General features: G+C 41.4%; 1 protein-coding gene across 1 annotated transcript; it reads right to left on the bottom strand.

Annotated features, from left to right (window-relative positions):
* Window positions 1-4,349: 4,349 nt before the first annotated feature.
* LOC139368487 (ankyrin repeat domain-containing protein SOWAHC-like) lies at window positions 4,350-27,822 on the bottom strand. The gene is made up of 12 exons (XM_071107434.1): window positions 27,615-27,822; window positions 24,047-24,108; window positions 23,321-23,611; window positions 18,121-18,219; window positions 12,636-12,686; window positions 11,231-11,332; window positions 11,041-11,052; window positions 9,949-9,951; window positions 7,106-7,192; window positions 5,989-6,061; window positions 5,730-5,831; window positions 4,350-5,375 (listed from the first exon to the last, which is right to left on the bottom strand). The coding sequence occupies exons 1-12, from the start codon at window positions 27,736-27,738 to the stop codon at window positions 5,200-5,202; spliced, it is 1,182 nt and encodes a 393-aa protein (XP_070963535.1). The 5' UTR covers window positions 27,739-27,822; the 3' UTR covers window positions 4,350-5,199.

The following is a 27,822-nucleotide window of genomic DNA, read 5'->3' on the forward strand; positions in this document are numbered from 1 at the left end:
CCAATTTACTTGATTTATTATTCCTAATTAACAAATGTAGGGTTAATCTTTGGGTGCCAATTGGTCAATACCTGCCTCAGAACTTTTCTTGTTAATTTATTGTGATTGAACCCTAACAGACTTCCCTTTGCATGTCGGAGAGTTTTGTTGTGGCTTCAGCATGTCGTTTCAACGGGCCTAATTAAAAGTGGTTAAGTGAAACAGGTGTTGACTAATGTATATGATAATTATGAGATAACAAATGGCGATGTGGGAAGGTCGAATGGTTGTTAAAGATACGAGAAGATACGAGAAGAAGAAGGGTTCTTTCTTATTCCACTCTGCCCTTTCATGTTCTCCAAAAGGACATCAGTTAAAGGATACGTTTTTACAGAATTTGTGCGCACTATAGGTATTTCTGGTTCATTTCTAAAAGGGTGAATTGTTAAATATAAGTATCAACATGTCAGAGAATAACATTTAGCCATGTTTGCATAAAGGTGTAAAAAAAGAAGAAGTTATAAATATATATATATATATTTATATCTATTTATTATCTATTTATTTGTTTAAAAAAATAATGTTAATGAAGTAAGATACATTTATAACAGAAGACTAGCATCTGCTATTCATCTGTTATTAGCAGAATTCATGAAGTAAATCATCTTGATTTAAATGTTCACATTATGCTGAACATTGAGGTTATTCAAAAGGCCTATTCCACAGATGGTTTGTTTCTGTCTGTGTGTGTGTGTGTGTGTATGTGTGTGGCATTAGGTAGATGGAAAGGGATAAACAATGGGAAGAAATACAGGGGAGAGGGGGTATTTGGGCGAGGTCCCTCAGGCCTAGAGCAAATTTGTTCAACTGGTACAATGAGTTGACTGGAGAGCAATGAGTCAAAGGCTTAAATAATGCCATCAGTATGTCTTAAAACACAAACAGCTCAGGGCAATTGCTTTTGTCTGACTTGTAGACTGTTCTTTCAATTCTTTTCCTCTTTCGCATGTCGGCGACAATGCAGGTGTTGGTCTTGTTCTGACAGGTTGCATAAGTACTGTTTGCTCTCAGGATGTCCCTCGTTTGCCCAGAAGAGTGACCAAATGGAGGAGGACTGTCCTCAGTTCCCTGTGAGATTCAGTATACAAGATAAAATTAATGATAGTCTCTTGTGAGTGTTATATGGCCAGCACATGCACGACTTGGCTGGTCTTAAGGTGAATGGAAAAGTTTCCTCCGGGAAAACTCCCCTTTAGACAAGACACGCAGGCCCACTTTAGTCCATAGATGGAATCGACTGGGAGCCTCAATGATGCCTTTCATTTCCCACTCTCTTACATACAGTATCCTATATAACTGTGCCAATTAACCGTGGGCCTCTGATTAAGTCCAGGAGAAGAGCCATGCAGGACAACATTTCAAGCCCCCTTTCTCTAGTGGAACTCTCAATTATGCTTTTAATTTCCCATTCTCATACTGTATTCTATATCTGTGCCCCCCCCTATAGTCTAACAGTGGGCCTCTGATTGATGAGAAGATCCAGGGTCATGACAACAGCGTGAGTCCTTAATGAGCTACTAACAACAATGGGCTTAGGTGTGACTTCAATTACTGGTCATCACCTGCCGCTGAGCTGACACAACAAAAGGCCTAAGTACGGCATGTCGATAGAATAGCTCACGAGAAGGTGCGAACAACACAACAAAAGCTTAAAGGGAATCTACAGAGTATTCAACACCTAGCCCTTGTTCGTTTAAAAAAAAAACACAACCAGATACCTGTACTTTTCCTAACAGAGAGGGAAAGTGGTAAGCAGAGAGTAAATCTGGATATTTGGCATAAAGAGGGAATGGAACGCATTTCTAAAATGCTTATTTGAATATAATTTACCCAAATACAGAACTAATCACTACTAATGTAACATAAACATAGGAGGCAAGATACACTACCTCTTTAAATCTGACTCAGTGAAACAAGTCAATGTAACAACCTGCTCATTCCCTTAACGAACAGAACGTTCCATTTCCAGGAAATTAAGTGAATGTCAACTCATGACATGGAAAAATCCTCATATAACAAATCCCATTCTTCCCAGGTAATTTGATTTAGAGGGACACAACCCCAAATGGAGAAATGTAAGAAAAGTGTACATTTTATCAAGCTCTCCCACCCACTCCTCAGCTATCAACCCCTCCCCTCCCTTCAGACCCTCATCCCTCCTACCTCTTTGTCCTTTGTCATTACTCTTATCAGCTACACTCTATCATTCTTTTTATAGAGAAGTGGCGCTGAAACCGCTTGCAAATGTAAGTATGTCTTTGTTAGTGTCTCGGCGGTAGGCTGGTGTCCCGCCCCTCTGCTCCCTCCTGGGTGTGCTTTGATTGACGGCCCTCTGCTGGGTGAGGGACAGGCCGTGTTCGTTAGGCTGTGACGGACAGGCCAACAGCTGGGGGACTGAATGACTGCTGGTGGTGCTGGTTGGGCCCTCTGCTGCGTTGGACGTTGGAGGACACTGGCCCGCTCCACCACCACCACCCCTGTGGGGCCTCACTGGGCCCCTAGGACCCCCAGCCTGCCCAGCAAGTGTAGTTCCCCGGCAGGCTTGCTGTGCCAGAGCAGCTCGTTAGCTGTTAACTGGCAACGCCCTGCCTCTCCTCCCCAGTGACAGGGGGACTCAGCATGGTATGTTGGTCCAGGTGGCCCCCAACACACATCTGCAAGTCAACATGCCCTGCTGCCCAGGAGAGTACATAATTCATTCATTGAAGTCAGAAATAGCACTGTAGACACTGAATGACATATTATAGAAAAATTGGTTATAGTGAACTCCCACAGACAGACATATAGTATCTACTACTATATTACAGTAGCTACAGCGGAACATGTGACACGGGAGTACTTTTTTTCTACATGCTGCAAGATTTCCAATTATTATTACTGGAAAATAACCATCCACAATAAGAGAGGGATTAAATGTATTGCTAATGTACACTGTGGCAAATAATTCCACTGCTACTCGTGGTGCCATGTACGTATGCTTGTTTTGTTAAAGAGTTATGAATGGAGGTAGGAAAGCAACTCCTAAAATGTAACGAACTTAAGTTCACAGCCAGCATCTAATGAGCTTGTGGGGCATCTGTGACGTGACATCTACATTTCGGCCCATTTGTAAAACAAAGGCTACAAGGAAGCCGGGGGCACTGGTTCTCTGTGTTTCAACCCTTATAACAATGAAAAGCAGGCGCTGGTGGGAGGCAGTGCCCTCATGGAAATGAGCAACCAAACCAACAATGTGTCTCCTAATCTCCTCAGAGAGAGGAATCAGTTACACAGCAGTATGCACCCCCAATGCTTTTCATTAGAACCAGCGTGCTATTGAAACACTAACCCCCCCCCCCCCCCCCCCCCCATCCCAACCCCCCTAATGTGTAGCCACGGGCTCTCCTCACACATGGGCCAGATACAAGGTAGCCCCTCCAGCAGTGAGGGGGGGGGGGGGATCTAGACAGTGGGACAGGGGGTTAGTATTGGGGAGCTAGGCCTCAAAGCATGGGATTAGAGTTAATGTGCCCTCCCTGGGTTATAATCTCTTCAGAGGGGGACTTTGTTTGAGAGCTTGAGGGCAGTAAAATAAGTATCTATTACAGAAACCCCCCTCTTATCCCACACTCCAATAGCCTCCCCCTCTTCAAAAAATGAAGCACAAAAACACTTGCCTCTGTTCCCCCATGTCTTCTGATATCCAAAAGCAAGTGCTGCTGCCCTTTTCAGCTAATCTGGAGTTAAGGGCTAAAGCCGTATGGAGAGTAACCGCGACACATATTTACTCCATCTGTAGCCTGCAAAGTGAGGAGGTTGATGTAGATCAAAGGAGGCTTAGAAAAGAAGTGAGGATATCACCATGAAAAGAATAAAAAAAATAGCGTTCTCACAAGTTTCATTTCTTGTTGTTGGGGAGTCATAATGTGAGAGCTGAACTACGGGGTCCAAAGCTGAGGATTTAATGAAATGTAATCTTGTTAGTATACCCGTGTATAAAGAAAAATCTTGATATTATTATCCATCGACTAAATCTTAAGACCATCCCAACCACAGGAGGCTGCTGAGAGGGAGGACAGCTCATATTCATGGCCGTGACAGAGCCAATGGAATGGCATCAAAGCACACATGGAAACCATGTGTTTGATACCATTGCACTGATTCCGCTTCAGCCATTACCACGAGTCTGTCCTCCCCAATTAAGGCACCACCAACCTCCTGTGATCCAACAGCTGATATGAAGTGCCCATTTAACCAAGTTAACTTGGTAGAACTCCACCTACTGTGACTCTCATAAAGATTAAAAAGTGAACACAAAATTAGTAGCACAGCATAGCACTTTAATATACAAATATCTCAAATATAAATAATGTGCAAAACAAAACAAGCTGGAAGAGGCAGGTTCAATTTGAGGCAATACAAACAACTTGAGGAAAAACATGATGCAAAGCCATGGCACATCAACTAACTTGTTTCCCAATTGAATAAGACACTTAATTATGAACGGACTATTCTATGCCAGTACTCTGGTATTGTTTTGTCTTTCAATAGAATACAACGTGAAATACAAATTGAATACAACGTGAAATACAGAGGGTGAAACAATAAAAAAAGATTGTCCCTCGTTTTCTCCTTCAATAGAAATACAATGAGAAATACAGAGGGTGAACGAATAGAAAATAGTGTCCCTTATGACAAATCAACCAACTGACAATGTTAAAGTGCGATCATCAACATGTAAACGTGGCACTTCAAATCTGGAACGTCTGATCGGTTTGGAAACTACACATTCGGGCACGGTCTTCACTAAACACGGTGTGAGGAAAAAGGCAAGTGAAATTCAAATACACACTAAATTGAAAGAGCAAGAAAACAAATGCAGCATGCAAAATAGCTCCGTATGTAATGTCACATTTTGTCTCACTAGAATCAAATTCTACTTTTAAAATGGAATTAAATGATAATCAAATCATTTTGGGAGATTGTATTGTAGCAATAAAGGCAGTAAACAACAAACTAAACAACTCAATAGTTACAGCTCCCTACAACATAAAAGCATACAGAATACATACTATAAAAGCATACATTACAATTCAAATAAACACACAGTGACTGAACATGTTTTTTGTGATGTCATTTCTGTGATGCCATTGAATGCGGGACATTTGGCTAGCTTCTTTTTTAGCGTGAGAATTTCCTGGGTCTGAATGCGGGGACCATGAGTTGATGGGGTGCTAGTGCCACCCTCTCCTTTACAGGGGCTAGCTCCTCCGCTGAGCCCCAGTTCTTCTTGGACTGGAACAACGTGACCAACTTCCTGTTCCTACTGTGGTCTCTGGCCTGGAACTCAGGGAATTCTGAACAAAATACAGACCACCATATAATACATTCTATGTAAGGCTGAAACGGTAATACATTCTATGTAAGGCTGAAACGGTAATACATTCTATGTAAGGCTGAAACGGTAATACATTCTATGTAAGGCTGAAACGGTAATACATTCTATGTAAGGCTGAAACCTAAAGGTAAGGATGACTTTTTTTGGGCTCTGTTTTGATCTTAGTAACAAAGCCACAGGCATTGTTATTATGACAATGTTATTCTGTATCAGACCGGGGAGGGAAATATTGTGGTCTTTGTTCATTTCTAGCGTTTAGACAACATTTCAGAGACGTCAGAGAGTCAAAAACAAAATAGTAAGAGACACTCACGTGTCTCCTCTGGAGCTGCTCGGTCGTCCTCTGTAGGCTCCGTGATGTTCAGGTACTGGCAGGCAAGATGGCCGCTGTAGTCCCGCAGATTCTTCTTCGCACCTGAGAGGAAAGGAAGAACATGTCAAACAATGACTATAAGAAAACATGTAGCTGGAAAAAGGCAATCAATGGCAGAAAGATAATAGATTACCTGTTGCACTGATTCCACACCCCAAAATAAAAAAAAGCATGTGGGTTAACTTTCCCTGTCATTTACCATATTTTCCAATGAGCAGCTCCAAAATGTGTCGATGGCCATGCAATGCTGCAATATGCAGGGGTGTATAGCCCTGCAAAACAAAAAAAGTGGAAAATTATGCAAATCTGTTCCCCACCAAAGACATAGGGGTATAATGCTAATTGTATAACCATTTTTTTTTCAAGAACAAAACAGGCTGTCCAATACAACTATTTGAACATAACCTCTGACATCCACTGTGTGCAGAGTTCAAGGTTTAACCCTGGACAAATGTACAAGGCGTTTTAAGACCTACCCCCTAGAGTTTCCCATGGCCCCAACACAGCCAATGAAAACATGAAAGGAGAGAATATACAAATTACCAGAGGTTATGGCAACACAACATAATGACCACATACATAATTGGCTAGTTATTCTCAGAAAATTGCCATAGTTGTGAGTTTGGCACAGTAATACATTTACACAATTGACATGATTTATTAGTAGACACTCTGTGGGCGTGTTTTAAGAATAGTAAACTAACAAATATTTGACTGACTAGGGACATTCTGTTAGTCCCCACAAGGTAAAATGCTATTTGTAGGGGGTTAAGGTTAGAATTAGAATTAGGTTTAGGGTTAGGAGCTATGGTTAGGTTTAGGGTTAAGGTTAGGGTAAGGGTTAGAGTTAGGGTGTAGGGAAAATAGGATTTTGAATTATGTATCCCCACAAGGTTAGTTATACAAGACTGTGTGTGTGTGTGTGTGTGTGTGTGTGTGTGTGTGTGTGTGTGTGTGTGTGTGTGTGTTTTGACTGCTGTATTGAATTTGCACAGCTGGATCTTCACAGGAACCATTACGATGCAACATTATATCACCAACACCACAGAAAACAAGATAACTAACCTGGCCGCAACCCATGGGCTCATTGCCTTGGTAACAAATCTGCCTGGCCGGCCTCCAAATATACAAACACTGATCACTTCCTGCTTATGATATACTGTACTGAAAGAGGAGGTACTCACATGCTGAAAGAAAATTAAAAAACAGTAGTAATGTTATTACTATGGTTCGACAATATTTTATAGCATTCCATTCCAATAGCCTAAGAAATTACAATACAGCCCATATTCACAAAAAAACAAGAGCAAACTCACAGATTTAGTGTTCACATCAGCTCCTGCGTTAACCATCATGGTAGCCATGTCCTCCTTGCCGTGTTTGGCTGCCCAGTGAAGAGCTGTCTGTGTCCAGAACAAGGAGAGGGAAATGTGAGCCATTCACAAAATACAAAACGTTTGAACCAAACTATTTCCCTATACAGAACAAAAGCACTTTACTGCAACACCGACACAGGAGTTGCCCTATTTACAGTGCCTTGCGAAAGTATTCGGCCCCCTTGAACTTTGCGACCTTTTGCCACATTTCAGGCTTCAAACATTAAGATATAAAACTGTATTTTTTTGTGAAGAATCAACAACAAGTGGGACACAATCATGAAGTGGAACGACATTTATTGGATATTTCAAACTTTTTTAACAAATCAAAAACTGGAAAATTGGGCGTGCAAAATTATTCAGCCCCTTTACTTTCAGTGCAGCAAACTCTCTCCAGAAGTTCAGTGAGGATCAGATGAGGGTCAGATGAAACCAAAATTGAACTTTTTGGCAACAATGCAAAACGTTCTGTTTGGCGTAAAAGCAACACAGCTCATCACCCTGAACAGCTCATCACCCTGAACACACCATCCCCACTGTCAAACATGGTGGTGGCAGCATCATGGTTTGGGCCTGCTTTTCTTCAGCAGGGACAGGGAAGATGGTTAAAATTGATGGGAAGATGGATGGAGCCAAATACAGGACCATTCTGGAAGAAAACCTGATGGAGTCTGCAAAAGACCTGAGACTGGGACGGAGATTTGTCTTCCAACAAGACAATGATCCAAAACATAAAGCAAAATCCACAATGGAATGGTTCAAAAATAAACATATCCAGGTGTTAGAATGGCCAAGTCAAAGTCCAGACCTGAATCCAATCGAGAATCTGTGGAAAGAACTGAAAACTGCTGTTCACAAATGCTCTCCATCCAACCTCACTGAGCTCGAGCTGTTTTGCAAGGAGGAATGGGAAAAAATGTCAGTCTCTCGATGTGCAAAACTGATAGAGACATACCCCAAGCGACTTACAGCTGAAATCGCAGCAAAAGGTGGCGCTACAAAGTATTAACTTAAGGGGGCTGAATAATTTTGCACGCCCAATTTTTCAGTTTTTGATTTGTTAAAAAGGTTTGAAATATCCAATAAATGTCGTTCCACTTCATGATTGTGTCCCACTTGTTGTTGATTCTTCACAAAAAAATACAGTTTTATATCTTTATGTTTGAAGCCTGAAATGTGGCAAAAGGTCGCAAAGTTCAAGGGGGCCGAATACTTTCGCAGGGCACTGTATGTATACAAAGATACTTGTATTGTATTGACATGCACACAGATCATTGTATTGATGTACACACAAATCAAATTGTATTGGTTGCATACACATGTTTAGCAGATGTTATTGTGGGTGTAGCGAAATGCTTGTATTGTATTGACATATACACAGATACTTGTAGATACATTCCCAGTAGTGGTTAGTCAGTAGATAGTAATTGGCATAGCATCATTACTCCTCTACCAAGTGGTTTCAACAGTGTGGATCAGATGAGAGTTCTGATAGGCTGGCTGAAGCGGTGGGCCAGCTGTGCACAGGAGGAGTGGAGAGATGGAGGGAGAGGTAGAGGGAGGGACGAAGGGATGGTTTCCTGCCATCTAACAGAGCCTAATTACAAAACAACACTGCACTGTGCCCACACCAGGGGGGAGGGGGGGGGGGGCAGCCGCCTGTCACAGGGAGGAAGATTGATGATGTTGGTGTGACCCTCAGAGGGGAGCGAGGCAGACCCACCCAGGAATCGCCCTACTGTCAGCACTCAGCCATCAGAAAGACAAGGCTAGGGCCCCACCACGCTGTGTGCCCCCTGTGCGCGTGCGCGCACACACACACACACACACACACACACACACACACACACACACACAACATGCAGACAATTGCCCACAATTTCACCTGCTGAATCGCCCGTAATTACACAGCCTGAAGTGCTCAGAGACCCATTGACAAGAGTAACACAGTTGATCACAGCAGCAGCACTATGTCAGAAAGTTGTATGTGGTTTGCGTGGGACTTATTCTTGAGTGTGCAGAGCTTGGCTGCAAATGTCAGCCTCTGAACCACAATGTCTATGTTTCTCAGTCTGACTCCAGACATGGAACAGGGAGAGCAGAACAATGATGAGAAGTAGGTTACCTATGTCAATCAAGACTAGTAAAGGTGTTCCTTTACTAGAGTTGGTTAGGCAGCTTGAGCTCACCAACTATGAACATCCTTGTGCTTGTTCAAGGCCTTAAATGGCATTTCTTCATCTCCTGAATTACACGCTACTACATCAGGAACTTGGTGAACTATATCACAACCTCGATATTAGGACTCAGAGCAGTTGGGGGGGGGGGGGGGGTGCACCTCTAGATATCCAAAACCAGTCTGGGACACAGATTGTGATAGATGAAGTCTGGCTCTGAGTATCTCCATTTCTGTTGCCCGCCCTGTCACACGCCGAAGACGGATTGGTCGGCTGGGCCGTTTGAGTGGCAGCTTGGCGGGTCTCCTAGTGAGCGGGAGTGATGGACGAGATGGGACAGGATGTGACGTTATTCCCTCCTCGTGCCTCTCGTTCCTGTCCCAGCCCGCTGGGGCCACCTCCCGCGTTCCTGCCTGACTGATGACACACTCAGTGTGTGTGTGTGGGTGGGTGGGTGGGTGTCATGCACCCAACGTGGGAGTTAGTAGTGTCCAAAGGGACAAGGGTTGATCAAGAGGAAACATTGGACAAAATGACCTATGGCCTGTGACACTTTCCTGTTCATAGTAAGACCACTGAGGAGTGATGGGAGAATGATTTACTTACAAACTGCAGCGTCAGAGGAAGTACGTCACAGTCCAGCACGGCAGAAGTGGGGAGCACATGTCACGTGTAGAGGACGAAAAGGACAGAGATCAGGAAGGAATAGGCTATGTTAGATGGGGTTAACATATGTGGGTCTTTGAATTAGCCATTCCCTGTCAATGACAGTTGAGGAGGAGAGTGTAGCTACACAATCTATCTGCTATTGGGAAGGTCAAAGTTTATGAGTGGTCTAAACTTTGTCTGATGGGGACAGAACTTGTCCACAAACGGCACCCAGACCTCAACTTCAGGCCCTAGGTAAGAGTGACTTCACCGCCGAAGAGTGAAGGTGGGGGCATCAAAGCCGCCCGAGGGAGATTTAGCTCCTTCCCGGGGACATGGCCAACACTGTTCTTCAATTAATCCCAGCCTGCTCTATAACTTTCAGATTATCTTTAAGTGGTTGAAGTCTTTGTGGTGCATTAAGAGTCTCTCTCTAATCCCCGCTCCCATCTCCCTGCACTTCAATGGCGACCCTGGTATCTTGTCTGGGTGGGGATGCTGATGGCAGGGGCTTAGGGATAGGTCTTAGAAGGTGGTCTGACACAGGACAGTGTGAGAACCCCAACACAGGGGAGGGACAACAAACATGAACCCAAATCTCTTGAGCGCACAGGGAGACCAATAAAGGGATTTGGGTTGTCAGGGGGGGGGGGGGGGGGATCCAGGAGCTAAAAAGCTATCTTCCATAATCCTTTTGAAAGCGGCGCCTTTGAAATGCATGATCTTGATGTGTGTACATCACAGGGTTTTTAGAATACAACTAACGGAAAAATAACAATGGAATGTCGACTATTTGAAATGCATTTTTATAGGTTTCATAAAACAATAGGTATCATTTCAGAATATGATCAACTTTCTAGAAATCTAGAAAATGACTGTCAAGAATTGAGATTAACAAGATATAAAGTAGGGCATATCAATATTTAATTCACTTACCCCCTGACAGTCATAGCAGATTCCAAAAAGAAAATAAAGAACACAAATCAGTCAATTATAATAGAAATGTAATACAAATATTCCTAATTAAAGTTGTGGAGAAAGTATACTCACTGAAACAAAGTCCTGGTTTAGTCAAATGAAGGAAAGGGAAGGAGGGAAACTACATTTAGTGGTTGCATCCAATTAAACAAAGCTACCCATTTATCCACAAGATGTATACTGCAATGTTATGCAGACACATCAAGGTAGTTTTGGAAACCTTGGTCTTTGTGAGGGGCAGAGGTGGATGGGTAGAGGTTACCTTCTTGTTGGCCAAGGAGGGCTCCTGTTTTAGCAGCTGGGAGAGGTCAGAGAGACGGCCGCAAGTAGCAGAGTAGATCCATTCCTTCTCCACGGGGTCCAGCTGTAGGGATTGGATGAGCTAAGCAAATGGATAGTGTCCATGAAGCACACGTCTAGTATGTACAGTATTATGAATATTCATGTCTAATATGTACAGTACCAAATCAAAGGTTTGAACACACCTACTCATTCAAGGGTTTTTCTTTATTTTTACTATTTTCTACATTGTAAATATTAATGAAGACATCAAAACTATGAAATAACACATATGGAATCATGTAGTAACCAAACAAAAGTGTTAAACAAATCAAACCATCTCAATTGGGTTGAAGTCGGGTGATTGTGGAAGTCAGGTCATCTGATGCAGCACTCCATCACTCTCCTTCTTGGTCAAATAGCCCTTACACAGCCTGGGCGTGTGTTGGGTCATTGTCAAATTTAAAACAATAGATAGTCCCACTAAGCGCAAACCAGATGGGATGGCGTATCGCTGCAGAATGCTGTGGTAGCCATGCTGGTTAAGTGTGCCTTGAATTCGAAATAAATCACAGACAGTGTCACCAGCAAAGCACCCCAAAATCCATCACACCTCCTCCTCCATGCTTCACAGTGGGAACAACACATGCAGAGATGATCTGTTCACCAAGTCTGTTCTTCTTATTGAAATTCGACCATGAAGGCCTGATTCACGCAGTCTCCTCTGAACAGTTGATGTTGAGGTGTCTGTTACTTGAACTTTGTGAAGCATTTATTTGGGAAGAAATTTCTGAGGTGCAGTTATTCTAATTAACTTTTACCTCTGCTGCAGAGGTAACTCTGGGTCTTCCTTTCCTAAGGCGGTCCTCATGAGAGCCAGTTTCATCATAGTGCTTGGTGGTTTTTGTGACTGCACTTGAAGAAACGTTCTTGAAATTTTCCGAATTGTTGCCATAATATGGACTTGGTCTTTTATCAAATAGGGCTATCTTCTGTATACCCACCCTACAGTGTTACAACACAACTTCTTGGCTCAAACGCATTAAGAAGGAAAGAAATTCCACAAATTAACAAGGCACACCTGTTAATTGAAATGCATTCCAGGTGACTACCTCATGAAGCTGGTTGAGAGAATGCCAAGGGTGTGCAAAGCTGTCATCAAGGCAAAGGGAGGCTACTTTGAAGAATCACAAATATATTTTTATTTGTTTAACACTTTTTTGGTTACTACATGATTCCATATGTGTTATTTCATAGTTGTGATGTCTTCACTATTATTCTACTATGCAGAAAATAATACAAATATAGAAAAACCCTTGAATGAGTAGGTGTGTCCAAACATTTGACTGTTACTGTATATATTAGCATATATAAATGTGGAAACTCACAGCCACTGGGGTGGAGCGCATTCTGCCCATACACTCCTCTTCCGACTCAGACTGAAAGAGACAGACAATAAGACAAATGATATGAGTATTATTGATCCAGCATGCTGAAGCAGTAGGGACATCTCTCCCAACAAAGGCCTTATGTTGTTCCACATAGGAATGAAGAATGAATGTCCTAAAGCCCTAATAGACACACCCACACACACACCAATCAATCAATCACAATGTTTGTATGTTTATCACCTCAGACATCAAAAGGGACGAAGTGATCCAACAAGTGTCAGACAGATAGGTAGGATGGAGGCAAAGTGAGCTTTTCACACCAAGGGGTCAATGTAATAATAACTGTGAACTCCACTGTTAACCAATAGACAAGTCTGTCTGTGGACCTTAGGGCTCCTGAGTGGTGCAGCGTGTCTAAGGCACTGCAGCTCAGCGCAAGAGGTGTCACTACAGTCCCTGGTTCGAATCCAGGCTTTATCACATCCGGCCGTGATTGGGAGTCTCATAGGGCGGCGCACAATTGGCCTAGCGTCAGCCAGGGTAGGCTGTCAATGTAAATAAGAACTTGTTCTTAACCGACTTTCCTAGTTAAATAAAAGGTTAAATAAAAAAATAAAAAATACATTGGTCAGAGACCATTCCACCATCTGTGTTCCCCTTTGTTTTAAACGTGGTCAGAAATGCCCCGAAATTAAAGCACTCTGAATGCACAAAAGTGTCATTCTGGCTGATTAATGTGGGGAGAAAATGGCCGTTTTCTATATGTTTTGTTTTGTCAACCACTTGATTGCTAATTGTTCTGAGATCATACAGGGACATGATGTAAAAACACCAACGGGTTTGCGCAAAGAGGAAGTTCAACCAGCCACAGTGAAACAGCTTTTTTTAGACAAGGGAATATTTGCTGACAACTGGTTCTTTTCACAGCATCAATTATTTTTTGATACACATAAGAGAGGTGGTGAGAGAGAGGTGGTGAGATTCATGAGGCCCTTTTACGTTATTGTGATCTATGTAGTTGTAGAGATCTAGATTACATCCCATTCAACAAGATAGGAACACAACCTAAGTTTCCATCCAATTGGCGACAGATTTGAATGTGAACATTGTCAAAACTGCATAAAAACGCAAAAAAACAAAAAAAACGTTTTGTCACGGCAGGTGTTTCCATCAAACTGACCTGTTGCTGATAAAAGGCTGTGTGTGATAACATAGTGCACATAAAAATGACTTTTGCGGTTAAAGTTCCCATGTACCAAATAAAAGTAAATGAGTTTCCATCGCATTTTCAACTCTCCTGATGGTTTTGTCACAAAAAAAGTTGCGATAAATAACAATCTTGCCCAATCTGGCATTGGCCCATGCTCTTTAGACAAGAGTTTGCTGATAAGGCGAACAGGTTATATGATGATATATGGAGAAGAGCAAAATCATTGTATTTGATAATTGGCAGCCAAACACCAATCATCATGTCACCAGCATTAAACTAATAGCCTAACCTATTTACCGATGGACTATGTACAGCTGCAGCGATCGGTTAGCTGCTCAGATAGCAGATGTTTAAAGTTGGTGAGGGAGATAAAAGTCTCCAACTTCAACGATTTTTGCAATTCGTTCCAGTCACAGGCAGCAGAGAACTGGAAGGAAAGGCGGCCAAATGAGGTGTTGACCTTTAGGGATGATCAGTGAGATACACCAGCTGGAGCACGTGCTGTGTTGGGTGTTGCCATCGTGACCAGTGAACTGAGATAAGGCGGAGCTTTACCTAGCATGGACTTGTAGATGACCTGGAACCAGTGGGTCTGGCGATGAATATGTAGCGAGGGCCAGCCGACTAGAGCATACAGGTCGCAGTGGTGGGTGGTATAAGGTGCTTTAGTAACAAAACGGATGGCACTGTGATAAACTGCATCCAGTTTGCTGAGTAGAGTATTGGAAGCTATTTTGTAGATGACATCGCCGAAGTCGAGGATCGGTACGATAGTCAGTTTTACTAGGGTAAGTTTGGCGGCGTGACATAACTCTTGACTCCAAGTTAACTTCAAAGTGATGGTTATTATATTATATGTAGGGTCCTATAAAATGTATTATATTTTTCCCAAAATTCTGTTTTCTCCAATTAGTTTTTCCAGGTTTCCGTTTTTTCCCCAGATTCTTTTTTCAGGTTTTTATTTTCAAAATGACACTTTTTTTTTTAAATAGAAAAAAAACAACAAAAATGGATGGACTAAATCCACAGCAATGCTTAAACCACATCAGGAGACAACTTTTGAGGTCTAGGACAAATCTAGGATGTTTTTATTTTTGTGTTAGCCTTTTAAAGTTTGCTTTTCGTTAAAAAAAACAAGGACATTTAAGTGTACCCAAACTTTTGAACAGTAATGTACAGTGGGGCAGAAAAGTATGTAGTCAGCCACCAATTGTGCAAGTTCTCCCACTTAAAAAGATGAGAGAGGCCTGTAATTTTCATCATAGGTACACTTCAACTATGAAAGACAAAATGAGAAGAAAACAAATCCAGAAAATCACATTGTAGGATTTTTAATGAATTTATTTGCAAATTATGGTGGAAAATAAGTATTTGGTCAATAACAAAAGTTTATCTCAATACTTTGTTATATACCCTTTGTTGGCAATGACAGAGGTCAAACGTTTTCTGTAAGTCTTCACAAGGTTTTCACACACTGTTGCTGGTATTTTGGCCCATTCCTCCATGCAGATCTCCTCTAGAGCAGTGATGTTTTGGGGCTGTTGGTGGGCAACACAGACTTTCAACTCCCTCCAAAGATTTTCTATGGGGTTGAGATCTGGAGACTGGCTAGGCCACTCCAGGACCTTGAAAGGCTTCTTACGAAGCCACTCCTTCGTCGCCCGGGCGGTGTGTTTTGGATCATTGTCATGCTGAAAGACCTAGCCACGTTTCATCTTCATTGCCCTTGCTGATGGAAGGAGGTTTTCACTCAAAATCTCACGATACATGGCCCCATTCATTCTTTCCTTTACACGGATCAGTCGTCCTGGTCCCTTTGCAGAAAAACAGCCCCAAAGCATGATGTTTCCACCCCCATGCTTCACAGTAGGTATGGTGTTCTTTGGATGCAACTCAGCATTCTTTGTCCTCCAAACACGACGAGTTGAGGTTTTACCAAAAAGTTATATTTTGGTTTCATCTGACCATATGACATTCTCCCAATCTTCTTCTGGATCATCCAAATGCTCTCTAGCAAACTTCAGACGGGCCTGGACATGTACTAGCTTAAGCAGGGAGACATCTGGCACTGCAGGATTTGAGTCCCTGGCGGCGTAGTGTGTTACTGATGGTAGGCTTTGTTACTTTGGTCCCAGCTCTCTCAGCAGGTCATTCACTAGGTCCCCGCGTGTGGTTCTGGGATTTTTGCTCACCGTTCTTGTGATCATTTTGACCACACGGGGTGAGATCTTGCGTGGAGCCCCAGACCGAGGGAGATTATCAGTGGTCTTGTATGTCTTCCATTTCCTAATAATTGCTCCCACAGTTGATTTCTTCAAACCAAGCTGCTTACCTATTGCAAATTCAGTCTTCCCAGCCTGGTGCAGGTCTACTATTTTGTTTCTGGTGTCCTTTGACAGCTCTGTGGTCTTGGCCATAGTGGAGTTTGGAGTGTGACTGTTTGAGGTTGTGGACAGGTGTCTTTTATACTGATAACAAGTTCAAACAGGTGCCATTAATACAAGTAATGAGTGGAGGACAGAGGAGCCTCTTAAAGAAGAAGTTACAGGTCTGTGAGAGCCAGAAATCTTGCTTGTTTGTAGGTGACCAAATACTTATTTTCCACCATAATTTGCAAATAAATTCATTCAAAATCCTACAATGTGATTTTCTGGATGTTTTCCCCTCATTTTGTCTGTCATAGTTGAAGTGTACCTATGATGAAAATTACAGGCCTCTCTCATCTTTTTTAAGATGGAGAACTTGCACAATTGGTGGCTGACTAAATACTTTTTTGCCCCACTGTATATATGTGATGGGATGTATAGACATTATGGATAGAATATGTAGTATATCTGAAGAATACGTAGGATAGAATAGTATATGTACAGCAAAAGGTATATAGGATGGCCTTGACTAGAATACAGTATACACATATTAAGTGGGTAAAACAGTATGTAAACATTATTAAAGTGACCAGTGTTTCAATATTAAAGTGACCAGTGTTCCATGTCTATGTACATAGGGCAGCAGCCTCTAAGGTGCAGGGATGAGTAACTGGGTGGAGGCAGGCTAGTGATGGCCATTTAAAAGTCTGATGGTCTTGAGATAGAAGCTGTTTTTCCTGCTCTCGGTCCTAGCTTTGATACACCTGTATTGACCTCGCCTTCTGGTGCTCGGGTGGCTGAGGTCCTTGATGATTTTCTTGGCCTTCCTTTGACACAGGGTGCTGTGTTTGTCCTGAAGGGCAGGCAGTGTGCTCCCGGTGATGCGTTGGGCTGACTGCACCACCCTCTGGTTGCGGATGGGGCAGTTGCCGTACCAGGCGGTGATACAGCCTGACAGGCTGGTCTCAATGGTGCAGCTATAAAAGTTTGTGAGGGTCTTAAGGGCCAAGCCAAATTTCTTCAGTCTCCTGAGGTTGAAGAGGCGTTGTTGCGCCTTTTTCACAACACTGTCTGTGTGGGTAGACCATTTCAGATTGTCAGTGATATGTACGCCGAGGAACTTGAAGCTTTTCACCTTCTCCATGTCGATGTGGATAGGGGCGTGATCGCTCTGCTGTCTCCTGAACTCCACGATCAGCTCCTTCGTTTTGTTGACGTTGAGGGAGAGGTTATTTACCTGGCACCCCTCCGCCAGGGCCCTCTCACCTCCTTCTTGTAGGTTTAGGGCCATCAAGGAAACCTATATCTTTCTAGATTAATCTCAATCTGTTTAATGGGCAAAAATCGTAATTATTTTTCTAATGAGTTCAAACATATTGTTGCAACTTGCTTTACATAATGACAGAAAAAAGGGCAGCATTCAAATGCTAATGCTTGCCCCCTTCATATCGTTTCCCACTCTCAAACATCCGTGGTTTGTTTAAAATCCAGATAATTTAGCTACTGCCATCTGGTGGAATTTTGCAGCAACAGTTCCTGCTATGACTCACTATTTTGTTTAGAGAGAGAAAGTAAATAATAAGTATTACTAGGGAGGCAGAGCCAAATGCCTGTAAATGTCCAACACGGTGAAATGTGACGAAGTAACATTAGGGGAAAGTTTAATCTCAAAAGTATTTTCCTTGTTCCTTGTGTACTCTGGCTCCAGGACCTGCTATCCTCGCCTCCGCTTGGCATTTTGAGAGGGAAGTGAGAAGAGCATTGGATGACATCTTCTCCTTAGAATTTCTCCTACAACACTCTGTGTTTCCCTCCGATTTGTTGAGAAGATAAGGCGAGGAAAGAGGACACAAGGAATTAAGGAAAATACTTTTGAGATTTACTCCTGCTGTCACTAGCCTCTCACCTTTGACCCGGAGTCCCTGTCTAGCTCATCCTCTCCGTTACTGTGCGCTAGGGTTTTCTCTGAAATGGACGGTGAGGGGGTCCTCTCGATGTGCTGGTCCTGGAGGCACAGAGACAACATACAGAATTAAGCTGTGATGAGGCAGCCTTAGTCTGGCCTTAACACCATTTAAAAAAAAGTCTTAATGTAATTTAAAAAGTGTAAAAGTATATACGTGTGGTTAAGATAAAGTGCACGGCTAAATCCCAAATCACCCACTTCCCCCTCCATTTGCACCTTCACACGCACTGCCATATGCACAAGTGTCCCAAAGCTGAGGGAGTGAAAATGATCGAATGTGTAGGAGCTAATTAGACCCTCCAAGCCGGCAAGGTTGAAGGCTCCACAGCCAAGTGCTATCGCACCACAAAACGCAATATGTTTGGAGTTTGCGCAATTGAATACAAAATAATGACGAGGCGTGCCTAATTATATGCCAGTGCATATGTTCTTATTACAAGGCTTGACACATTTAACAAATGAAATACCTTCCAAATTATTTTTTTTATTTTTTATTTTATTTCACCTTTATTTAACGCCTTCTTCACCACGTGGACCATTTCAGTTTGTCCGTGATGTGTACGTCGAGGAACTTAAAACTTTCTACCCTCTCCACTACTGTCCCGTCGATGTGGATAGGGTGCTGCTCCCTCTGCTGTTTCCTGAAGTCCACGATCATCGCCTTTGTTTTGTTGACATTGAGTGTGAGGTTATTTTCCTGACACCACACTCCGAGGGCCCTCACCTCCTCTCTGTAGGCCGTCTCGTCGTTGTTGGTAACCAAGCCTACCACTGTGGTGTCGTCCGCAAACTTGATGATTGAGTTGGAGGCGTGCATGGCCACGCAGTCGTGGGTGAACAGGGAATACAGGATAGGGCTCCACCTGGGGGCGGCCCGTCAGGAAGTCCAGTACCCAGTTGCACAGGGCGGGGTCAAGACCCAGGGTCTGGAGGGTACTATGTTGTTAAAAGCTGAGCTGTAGTCGATGAACAGCATTCTCACTTAGGTCTTCCTCTTGTCCAGATGGGTTAGGGTAGTGTGCAGTGTGGTTGCATTTTACAGACACAGTCTATTTTACAATAGTTATATTTTGTTTGTTTTTAGTCCTTCCTCTATTCCTGATGTCCATCCAGTTTGATTTCTATTTGTAACTGTGCTATTTCACAAAATGTCTGAGCCTATATACATTTGACAAATGTTATGTTTTACATTGGTTTTCTTGTTATTAGTCCCATCCTTCAGCTCCATTCAACCCCTCCCATATATCTCTTAACACCATCCATTTTGGATTTCTATTTGCCATTATTTTTCAACTGTGCTTTGATGTTTCACAAAAGTACTGAACCTTTCCATTCTCATAGCTTCTACAGATTATAAATTAAAGAAACATTTTATCTAAAATAATTATTATATTATTGATTGCTTGACTATGGCTTTTCAAACAACCCAAACCCAGTATTGTTATCTACAGTGTTAGTTCTAGGCAAATGTTGCAATTCTTCAGCCATTCCTGGACCTGTGACCAAAAATGAGCTACATATGGACAGTACCAAAATAAATGACCTAATGACTGCCTCCTCACAGCAAAATCTGCAGAGCTGGGAAGATTGTAGCCCCCATATAAATAAATGTGTTTAGTAATTTAAATTGAAAAATGTGAAGTTTTGAATCTGGCGTTGTTTTACATTTCAATTCATAAACCATGTGCCATGGAATGGGTACATCGGAAATCTCTTCCCAACTAATTTGCAATTTATATTGCACAGCTGTCAATTTTTTGGTCCTTAAATTAAATTGGTATACGTTTTTATAATCTATCACACTTTTCTTTAACCTTTTATGTTCTTTAATGCAGGGCCGACAGACAAGTTCCTTACTTTTTTCCCCTTCTACTTGCCTCTTCCATTTTTGTGGTAATGCTGCAATTAGTTAGTCGTAATTTTGGGTAGAGCAGACATTTCCATATATCTGTGTTAGTTGCATGTGTGACATAACTCCACCAGTCCTATTTATGATATTATTCACTACAATTATACATTTTTTAAACATTTCATCAAAAAATACGTAGTTTTTTTAATCAATTAGTATATTTGAGTTTAACCTCAAGACTTGTTGTATTATTTGTTCTGTCTTTTCAGGTGGATTAAACTGAAATTGCAACCAACTTTGTAAGGCTTGTTTAAAAAATTATGATATTTTGGAGATTATTTCCTTTTCAAACAACCGAAAGTGAGCAGTTGTAATCTGAATAAAGGGGAAAAGGCCATTCTTGAACATAGGATGAGACAATCCTACCAATTTACTAGAGAACCAGTTTGGATTTAAGTATAACTTTTGTATGACTGATGCCTTTAGTGAGAGGTCTAATGCTTTAATATGTAATCATTTCTGCCCTCCGAATTTATATATGAAATAAATAGGCCCTTTAAATTTTTTCTGGCTTGCCATGCCAAATAAAATGTAATATTTTTTGTTCATATAATTTAGAAAGCAGGTGTTGGCAAAACCATAAGAAACTAGGTAAACTGTGATATGACAAAATCAGGGTGATTTTTCCACAAATAGACAGGTATTTTATTTTCCATGGTAGCAAGATCTTATCTATTTTTGCTAACTTCCTATAAAAATGTATTGAGTGAGATAATTTCTTTCTTTTGGGATTTATATACGGAGTATGTCCACATCTCCACCTGTCAGACTATTGTCAGACTATGTAGAACTTGTAAAACTATGTAAAATTTGATTTTTTTAGTGATCCAATATAGCACACTTATCATAATTTGGTCATAATCCAGAGAGGTTAGCAAAAGTATCTAGATCCTCTATGAGGCCGTGGAGAGATTCTAATTGTGGTTTTAAAAGAAAACATGAATCATCAGCGTACAATGACACCTTAGTTTTTAAGCCACGGTTTTCTAATCCCTTAATATTATTGTTGGATCCAATTTTAACAGTTAACATTTCAATGGACAACCATGTTTTACTCCTCTAGACAGTTTAAAACTTTCTGAGATGTAGCAATTATGTACTATTTTACACCTAGCGTCACTATACATAACTTTAATCAATTTTATAAGAGATTCCCCAAAATTGAAATATTCTAGGCATTTAAATATAAACTCCAGTCGTACTTTATCAAAAGCCTCTTCAAAATCAGCTATGAAAACCAGGCCTGGTGTCCCCGATATTTCATAGTATTCTATTGTTTCCAGTACTTGCCTTATATCATCTCCAATGTATTGTCCACGTAAAAAACCTGTCTGATTAGGATAAACAATATCTGACAATACTTTTTTAATTCTATGCGCCAAGCATTTAGCTAGGATTTTTGCATCACAACACTGAAATCTAAGAGGATTATATTTTGTTAATTTCAATTTGTTTAATTATTAAATGTGGAACATAAATTGCATCATTCAAAGTCACAAGTGTGTCCTGAAGTTAATGGGTTTATTGATCCCGTAGCCACTCGACGGAAGTCACCGTCGGAGTTGACATCATCAACAACACATGACAACAGAGCAAGTTGGTAGAGAGAGGCAAGGGGGAGATTTGGGATTCACGGCACCAATCCATTGCCATGCATAGGTGTGCCTTACGTTAATTGCTTGCAACAGAGTTGATTGCTCAGGTTTAAACCAGGTATGGCAACTTAAGATAATTAGCGTGCAACTCACCCATACTTTCAGTCTCTCTGAGTAGTAGCTCTAATCCTGTTCCATTTAATGCAAGCTCTGTATTTTAAACTAATGTCCACTTGACTAAATATGCAATTAACGTCATGTTTTCCATGCCTGGTCTAATTAACAAAGTAAAGTTCAACTAATTAAATGTACATTCTCATTGGTTAATCATTATGGGTGGGGTTTAGGAGCAAAGGTAGAAAGGCAGTCATTTTCTCTCAGCTCAGGGTTGAACACCATTTTACAACGTGCTCCATAGCAGTTTGTTTGTGGCGGCCTGTATGCATAGGCAGTTGATGTTAGCTGTCCTGGTTGATTCTCCTAGTAAGGGGTAGAGTTAGGCTCTGTTTAGCACGGAAAAAAGAGTAATCCGTAGTTATGCTGTTTAACATCTAAGCCTAGTCTTAAAATGCAGTAGGAACCGTACTGAGGGGCTGAGCTTTAGACTCGCCATCATCTGTCATTTTGTATCCTGAATGTTGCTATGACGATGTTTTCAAGACGAGCCAAATTTCCTGCAATAAATCCAAGTACTGTTTTTCTACAACCATTGGTCCTCATTCCCACCTGTCACCTACCTTGGATCTGCTATTCAACAGAGGCCATCTCTCCATGCTACATTTAATAACAGCTTTCTTGTTTTACACCTGCTTACTGTAATTCTGACAAAGTTCTAGGTAGTATACTATATGTCCACTTCATGCCAAAACCACTTGTGTTGTGCTGTTGCCCTTTTCCTGTGTGAGTAGAGATATTATTTGCACGTACTAATGTGGACACTGACACTATTGGCTTGGCATATATTCTCTTTAAGTGATGCTTCTAGACACACTAAAGCTGCGTTTAGACAGGAAGCCCAATTCTGACCTCTTTTCCACTAATTGGTATTTTGACCAATCACATAAGATCTTTTCGCATCAGATCTTTTTCAGAACTGACCTGATTGGCCAAAATACCAATTAGTGAAAACAATAACAGAATTAGGCTGCCTGTCTAAACGCAGCCTAAGTAACATCCCTTCTGCTAGATTGTGTAAACTGAACAGCTGGATTTTACTTTGGTAAAATATCATTGTGCAATTAACCCTAACATTTTTTAGGAAATGCAATACGAATTCCACAACTCAAACCAAATGGGAAAGACAACCAGAATGAGGTTGTTAACAGCTGCACCCTTTGAGTAAAAGATATGGTAACTTGCACAAGCCATTTGTAAAAATAATAATAATAAAAAATATACGAAAATCTGAGACAATACAGAATTAACTTTTTGAGAAGTCCATAAAATGACAGATTGGAAATTAGTAAGAAGGATAATAGTATCAAAGTCTTGCTTTCAATCCATGCTTCTTCCGCTCTAATGCCATGCTCTTTGTGTGAGGTCTTCTCAGCTTTCTAGCATACCTATCAATGCATCTCATCCCTCTTTTTTTTGTGGGAAACAAAAAACATCAAAACTGATCATGGTTGAAGCTCACCTCCTGCGTGTGCTCCTGCTTGGGTGCCTCTTTGAAGGTAATGCTGGGGCTTCCTCCACACCACATCACCTGTGAAGGCTTCCTCGCCTCTGCCCTCTTGGCCGGGTCAGGCTGGAGGTCTGGTTCCCCCTGGGTGTGGAGAGACGAGACCCCCGACACATCCCGCTGGACTGATGCCGAGGGCCTGGCAGTGCTGGCCGCAGGACTGGCCTGTCTGTCTGTCCCAGGCTCTGTCTCACTGCCCTGCTCCTGCTGCCTGTACCTCTTCTTCAGAATCAGGTACTTCTCACTCTAATCGGGACAGACGGCAGGCAGGTGATGAGGAAGAGGGTATAGGACTACTGTATAGGAGAGTTTAACTTTGATCTAAACGTAAAATCATTATGCAGAGTGGAATTTCTTCAAAACTAAGATATATTTTATTGTGGAAATAATTAAAACTGTTTGAGATGTATTTGTAAGTTGCCCTTTCTAATTATTATGTAACTGAATGGTAATAACCTTGTGTAGGCCTACAACCGATAACACAGGGCCCTAATCCTACTGATGAATAGCAAACTACATAGTAAACAGACACAGAGAAGAAAATCCTTTTATTTGTAACAAATTAACTACCATGGCTGAGTAAAGATAGTGGGAAGGCAACTCAATTTGAGTGTGGAACATTAAAGAACTATGCACACTTATCACAGCACACTTTCTACAAATGGTTGAAAGTTCACCTACATTCTCTGATTTCACAACAGCAATCATGTCGATGATCCGTTTGAACTCCTCTCTGTATTTGTCTGGGGAAAATGAACAATTTTGGCATCATAGAATTAGGAATTAGAATACTAGAATGGACATGAACCTTCTTATGAGGGTCCAAATGTCAGCCATGTTGGTCAGGGAGTTAGTCAAAATCAACGTGAATAATGTATCTGCACAGTATATGTGTTAGCTAGCCTACTGGTTTTAGAGGAATGGTTCCATAAATGTTTCTAATTAACTGGCAATATGCCAACATTCCATTCAAACAATGCCGTCAATTCACAGCCATATATACACTGGCTCAAATCAGTTGATGATAGGATTTAGACAAGTTGTAAATGCAACAAGTACTGATATTGTATCATATACTAGCACTCACATCTTTCCAAAAAAAAAATAATATAAGACATTTATGGTCTATTTACATATATTTTAGAGGCTATTTATACATAAAATGTGCATAAAACATGTATAAACTGTTTTTTTATTATATTACAAGATTTTAGGTTGACCATAATTCAATAACACAATTTCTGATACATCACATGCCTTACTTTTATTTTTGCACAAGTAAAAGCAGGAAATGCATCACCTAGCCTCTACTGCAATTCATTCCAATTAGACTGGTTTTGGATTTCTCCCTGGCCAAGATGGCTGCCATTTTCACCTCATTCTGGAACTTTGGGGTTTATAACATATCCCCTCTAGTAATTTAATAAGATCTCTAGAGTTGGCATATCAAGTTCCAAAAATGTGATATAACTTTTTGTTTTCTCCCAAAACCCCAGACTTTCATTCTTTGAGGGGGTTAGAGAAAGAAAATGGATGATGAGGATAAGAAATATAATTTGGTCTAACAGTGTAATAATGTAATAATAGCGTTCTTATGGAATGAACTCTAATGGGATTAAGTGTTGTCTTACAATTGATTAAATCTATCTATTTTTTATGATTTTTTTTCATTTTTAAATTTATTTGTATTTTATTTTATTTATTTTTTACCCCTTTTCTCCACAATTTCAGGATATCCAATTGGTAGTTACAGTCTTGTCCCATCACTGCAACTCTCCCGTATGGACTCGGGAGAGGCGAAGGTCGAGAGCAACCCTGCCAGGCCGCACTGCTTCTTGACACACTGCTCGCTTAACTCGGAGTCGCTAGAGCGCGATGGGACAAGGACTTCCCGGCCGGACAAACCCTCCCCTAACGGCGCTGGGCCAATCGTGCACCGTCTCATGAGTCTCTCGGTCGCGGCCGGCTGCGACACAGCCTGGTATCGAACCCTGGTCTGTAGTGATTACTCTAGAACTACGACGCAGTGCCTTTAGACCGCTGCACCATTTGGGAGACCCTAGATCTTTCTAGTTGACAAGCCTCTCTAAATCATGAATCACTGGCATTCCAAGACGTAGACCTATTGAGTCTGAAGAACGCATGATGGCTATTTGAGATTATTGTGTGGCCTGTGAAGACTTGTGGCTGATCGTGGTTGATCTGCCCTCCCTGTTACTTCATCATCTTTCCCCTTCTTGCAGAGGCCAGGTTTTTGTCCCAAATTGCACCCTACTCCCAATTTAGGGCACCATTTTTGACCAGGGCTCTGGTCAAAAGTAGTGCACTTTATAAGAAATAGGTTGCAATTTGGGGAGCACGACAGGGGCTCCAAGAGGGAGGAGTTTTTATTCTTCATTCCTCTGCAGGCCAAACACAGCTCGAGTTGCAAAACAATCATCTCAGAAAAAAGTCACTGACTGGGAAATGGGACGAAGAGGAAACTAAAGGCTCTCTCTGACAACATGAGGCAAGCAGAGATACAAACAACTCTACTCCCATATCTCCAAAAAGCCCACCCCCAACCTATCTGTCTATTTCTGCAGTATTAAAGCTTTCCTATGGGAACCCAAACAAACTGCAAATTGATGGCTATTATAATAGTTTACTGTTTAACTTCCTCTCTGACAGATACAACTGGGTTTGTGAAACGATATTCAGCCTTGATGCTGACAGACGTCAGGTTGTATAGGCTGCTGTTTCTGAGAATGTATCTATTACTCCAGCCAGCCAGACCACTTAACATAGGCCATCTTAGTTCAACAAGACAATACTAATGGCTGAAGCCCTGTGTTTGAAAGAATGTTTAGGTATGTAAGAATATAGGCCCGAACAATTGAGCTCTTTCCTTTTTCCTGACAGCAGCAGGGAGTGGAAAGAACATTTTGAATGAGACAGTTGCATAGCTCACAACTTCACGTCCACAAAAACAGGAAATCCAGAGGAAGTGGCCACTTACATCTCATAAACAAAATAATTCCTGGTTTACTAGTACAGGGGTGACAGTTTACATGTTCAGTAATTCATTAGCTAAAAAGGTAGACAGATAGCCATAGCAACTGGACAGACACAGCAATGTTAGCCATCCCCACTATATTCCCACTTTATTCAATCGTAATAAAAAGAGCACCTCATTAGCGATCTAGTTGCGCTGGTGGTGCCTGTGGCCTAAACGATTGCATTATGATTAAAACACTATTATTGTGCAATCGTGCCCATTAAAAAAAATGGGAACACACGTGTTGTTATAAATGACTAAGTACTGGAACTATGTGCTGGAAATCATTTTCATAATTGGACACTCCAGCCATGTCAGATAGCACAATATCAAAGCAGCTTTATTTGGAAACCTCTGTCAACAACTGTACCACTGAAATAGCATCTGGACAGTACAACTGTAAATACAAGGTCACATTGGATAATCATTAATCTAGCGCCTGTCAAAACATGTTAGGGCCTCGTTATTTTATCCAGAACCAAGCCGGGATAACGCCCTGGTGGATTGCATTGCAAGTGATTGGTCAAACGTAACAATATTGTAATTTCAGGTATCAGTCTCAAATTGAGGGAGGACATTGGAGAAAATATTTGCTGTCAATAAAACTGTAACAGTCTCAAGTTTCAGGATAATGCCGAGTTGTGTTCATGACTCAGGGGCTGAGTGGTATTAATTAAAAGGCAGCACCATAATCACACTGTTTATCAGTGTGAATCATTGTTGTCATACCACAACAGAACACCAAAGTCCAATGGTGAAAATGGTTGGTTGTTGTGGTCTGGGTCTCAGGCAAGACTTGGGTAGCAGGCACCAGAGAATTCAAGCAGCTATAACTGGTCTCAGGAAAGGAAATGACAGAATTCCTGGTGTAAATGTTCTGTTTAAAGGCCCTTTAATGTAAAACAGATGTTTAGTTTCGGCTACCCGACCGGAAATTGGGAACAATGATAAACAAATGGGTTTGAGGGGAAACTATTCATGAAATAGAATTGTTATAAAGGAATGAATTATGTATGATCATATGATGTGTCTGGACCACACAGATTATGTTATTGTGACAGCTAAAATACGTGACAGATGTCGCACGAGACGAGAAACGGTGATATCGCGTCAAGTCATACATCACGAAGCAGTTGATGAGAGCAACTGTTGCAGTTTCGTTGAAATCATTTTTGAAATTCCACATTTCCGATACAATGTACTGCTACTTACCACGCAGCTGCATGTCGTTATGACCAATGAAAGGCCTGTATATTTTCATTAAATCAGCATTTTTTACTTTCCCTCCGGCTGAGCAGAAATAATCCAGCAACGATTCTTCAGTGACATCACCCATTCTTGCTTTATGTTTGCTCGTTTTCTATGACTAAAAAAATGTTTCTTTTAGAGTTAGTATGGTCTTGCTGCTATGACATTGTAC

Source organism: Oncorhynchus clarkii, chromosome 16, assembly GCF_045791955.1.
Source record: "Oncorhynchus clarkii lewisi isolate Uvic-CL-2024 chromosome 16, UVic_Ocla_1.0, whole genome shotgun sequence".
NCBI classification, from domain to species: Eukaryota; Metazoa; Chordata; class Actinopteri; order Salmoniformes; family Salmonidae; genus Oncorhynchus; species Oncorhynchus clarkii.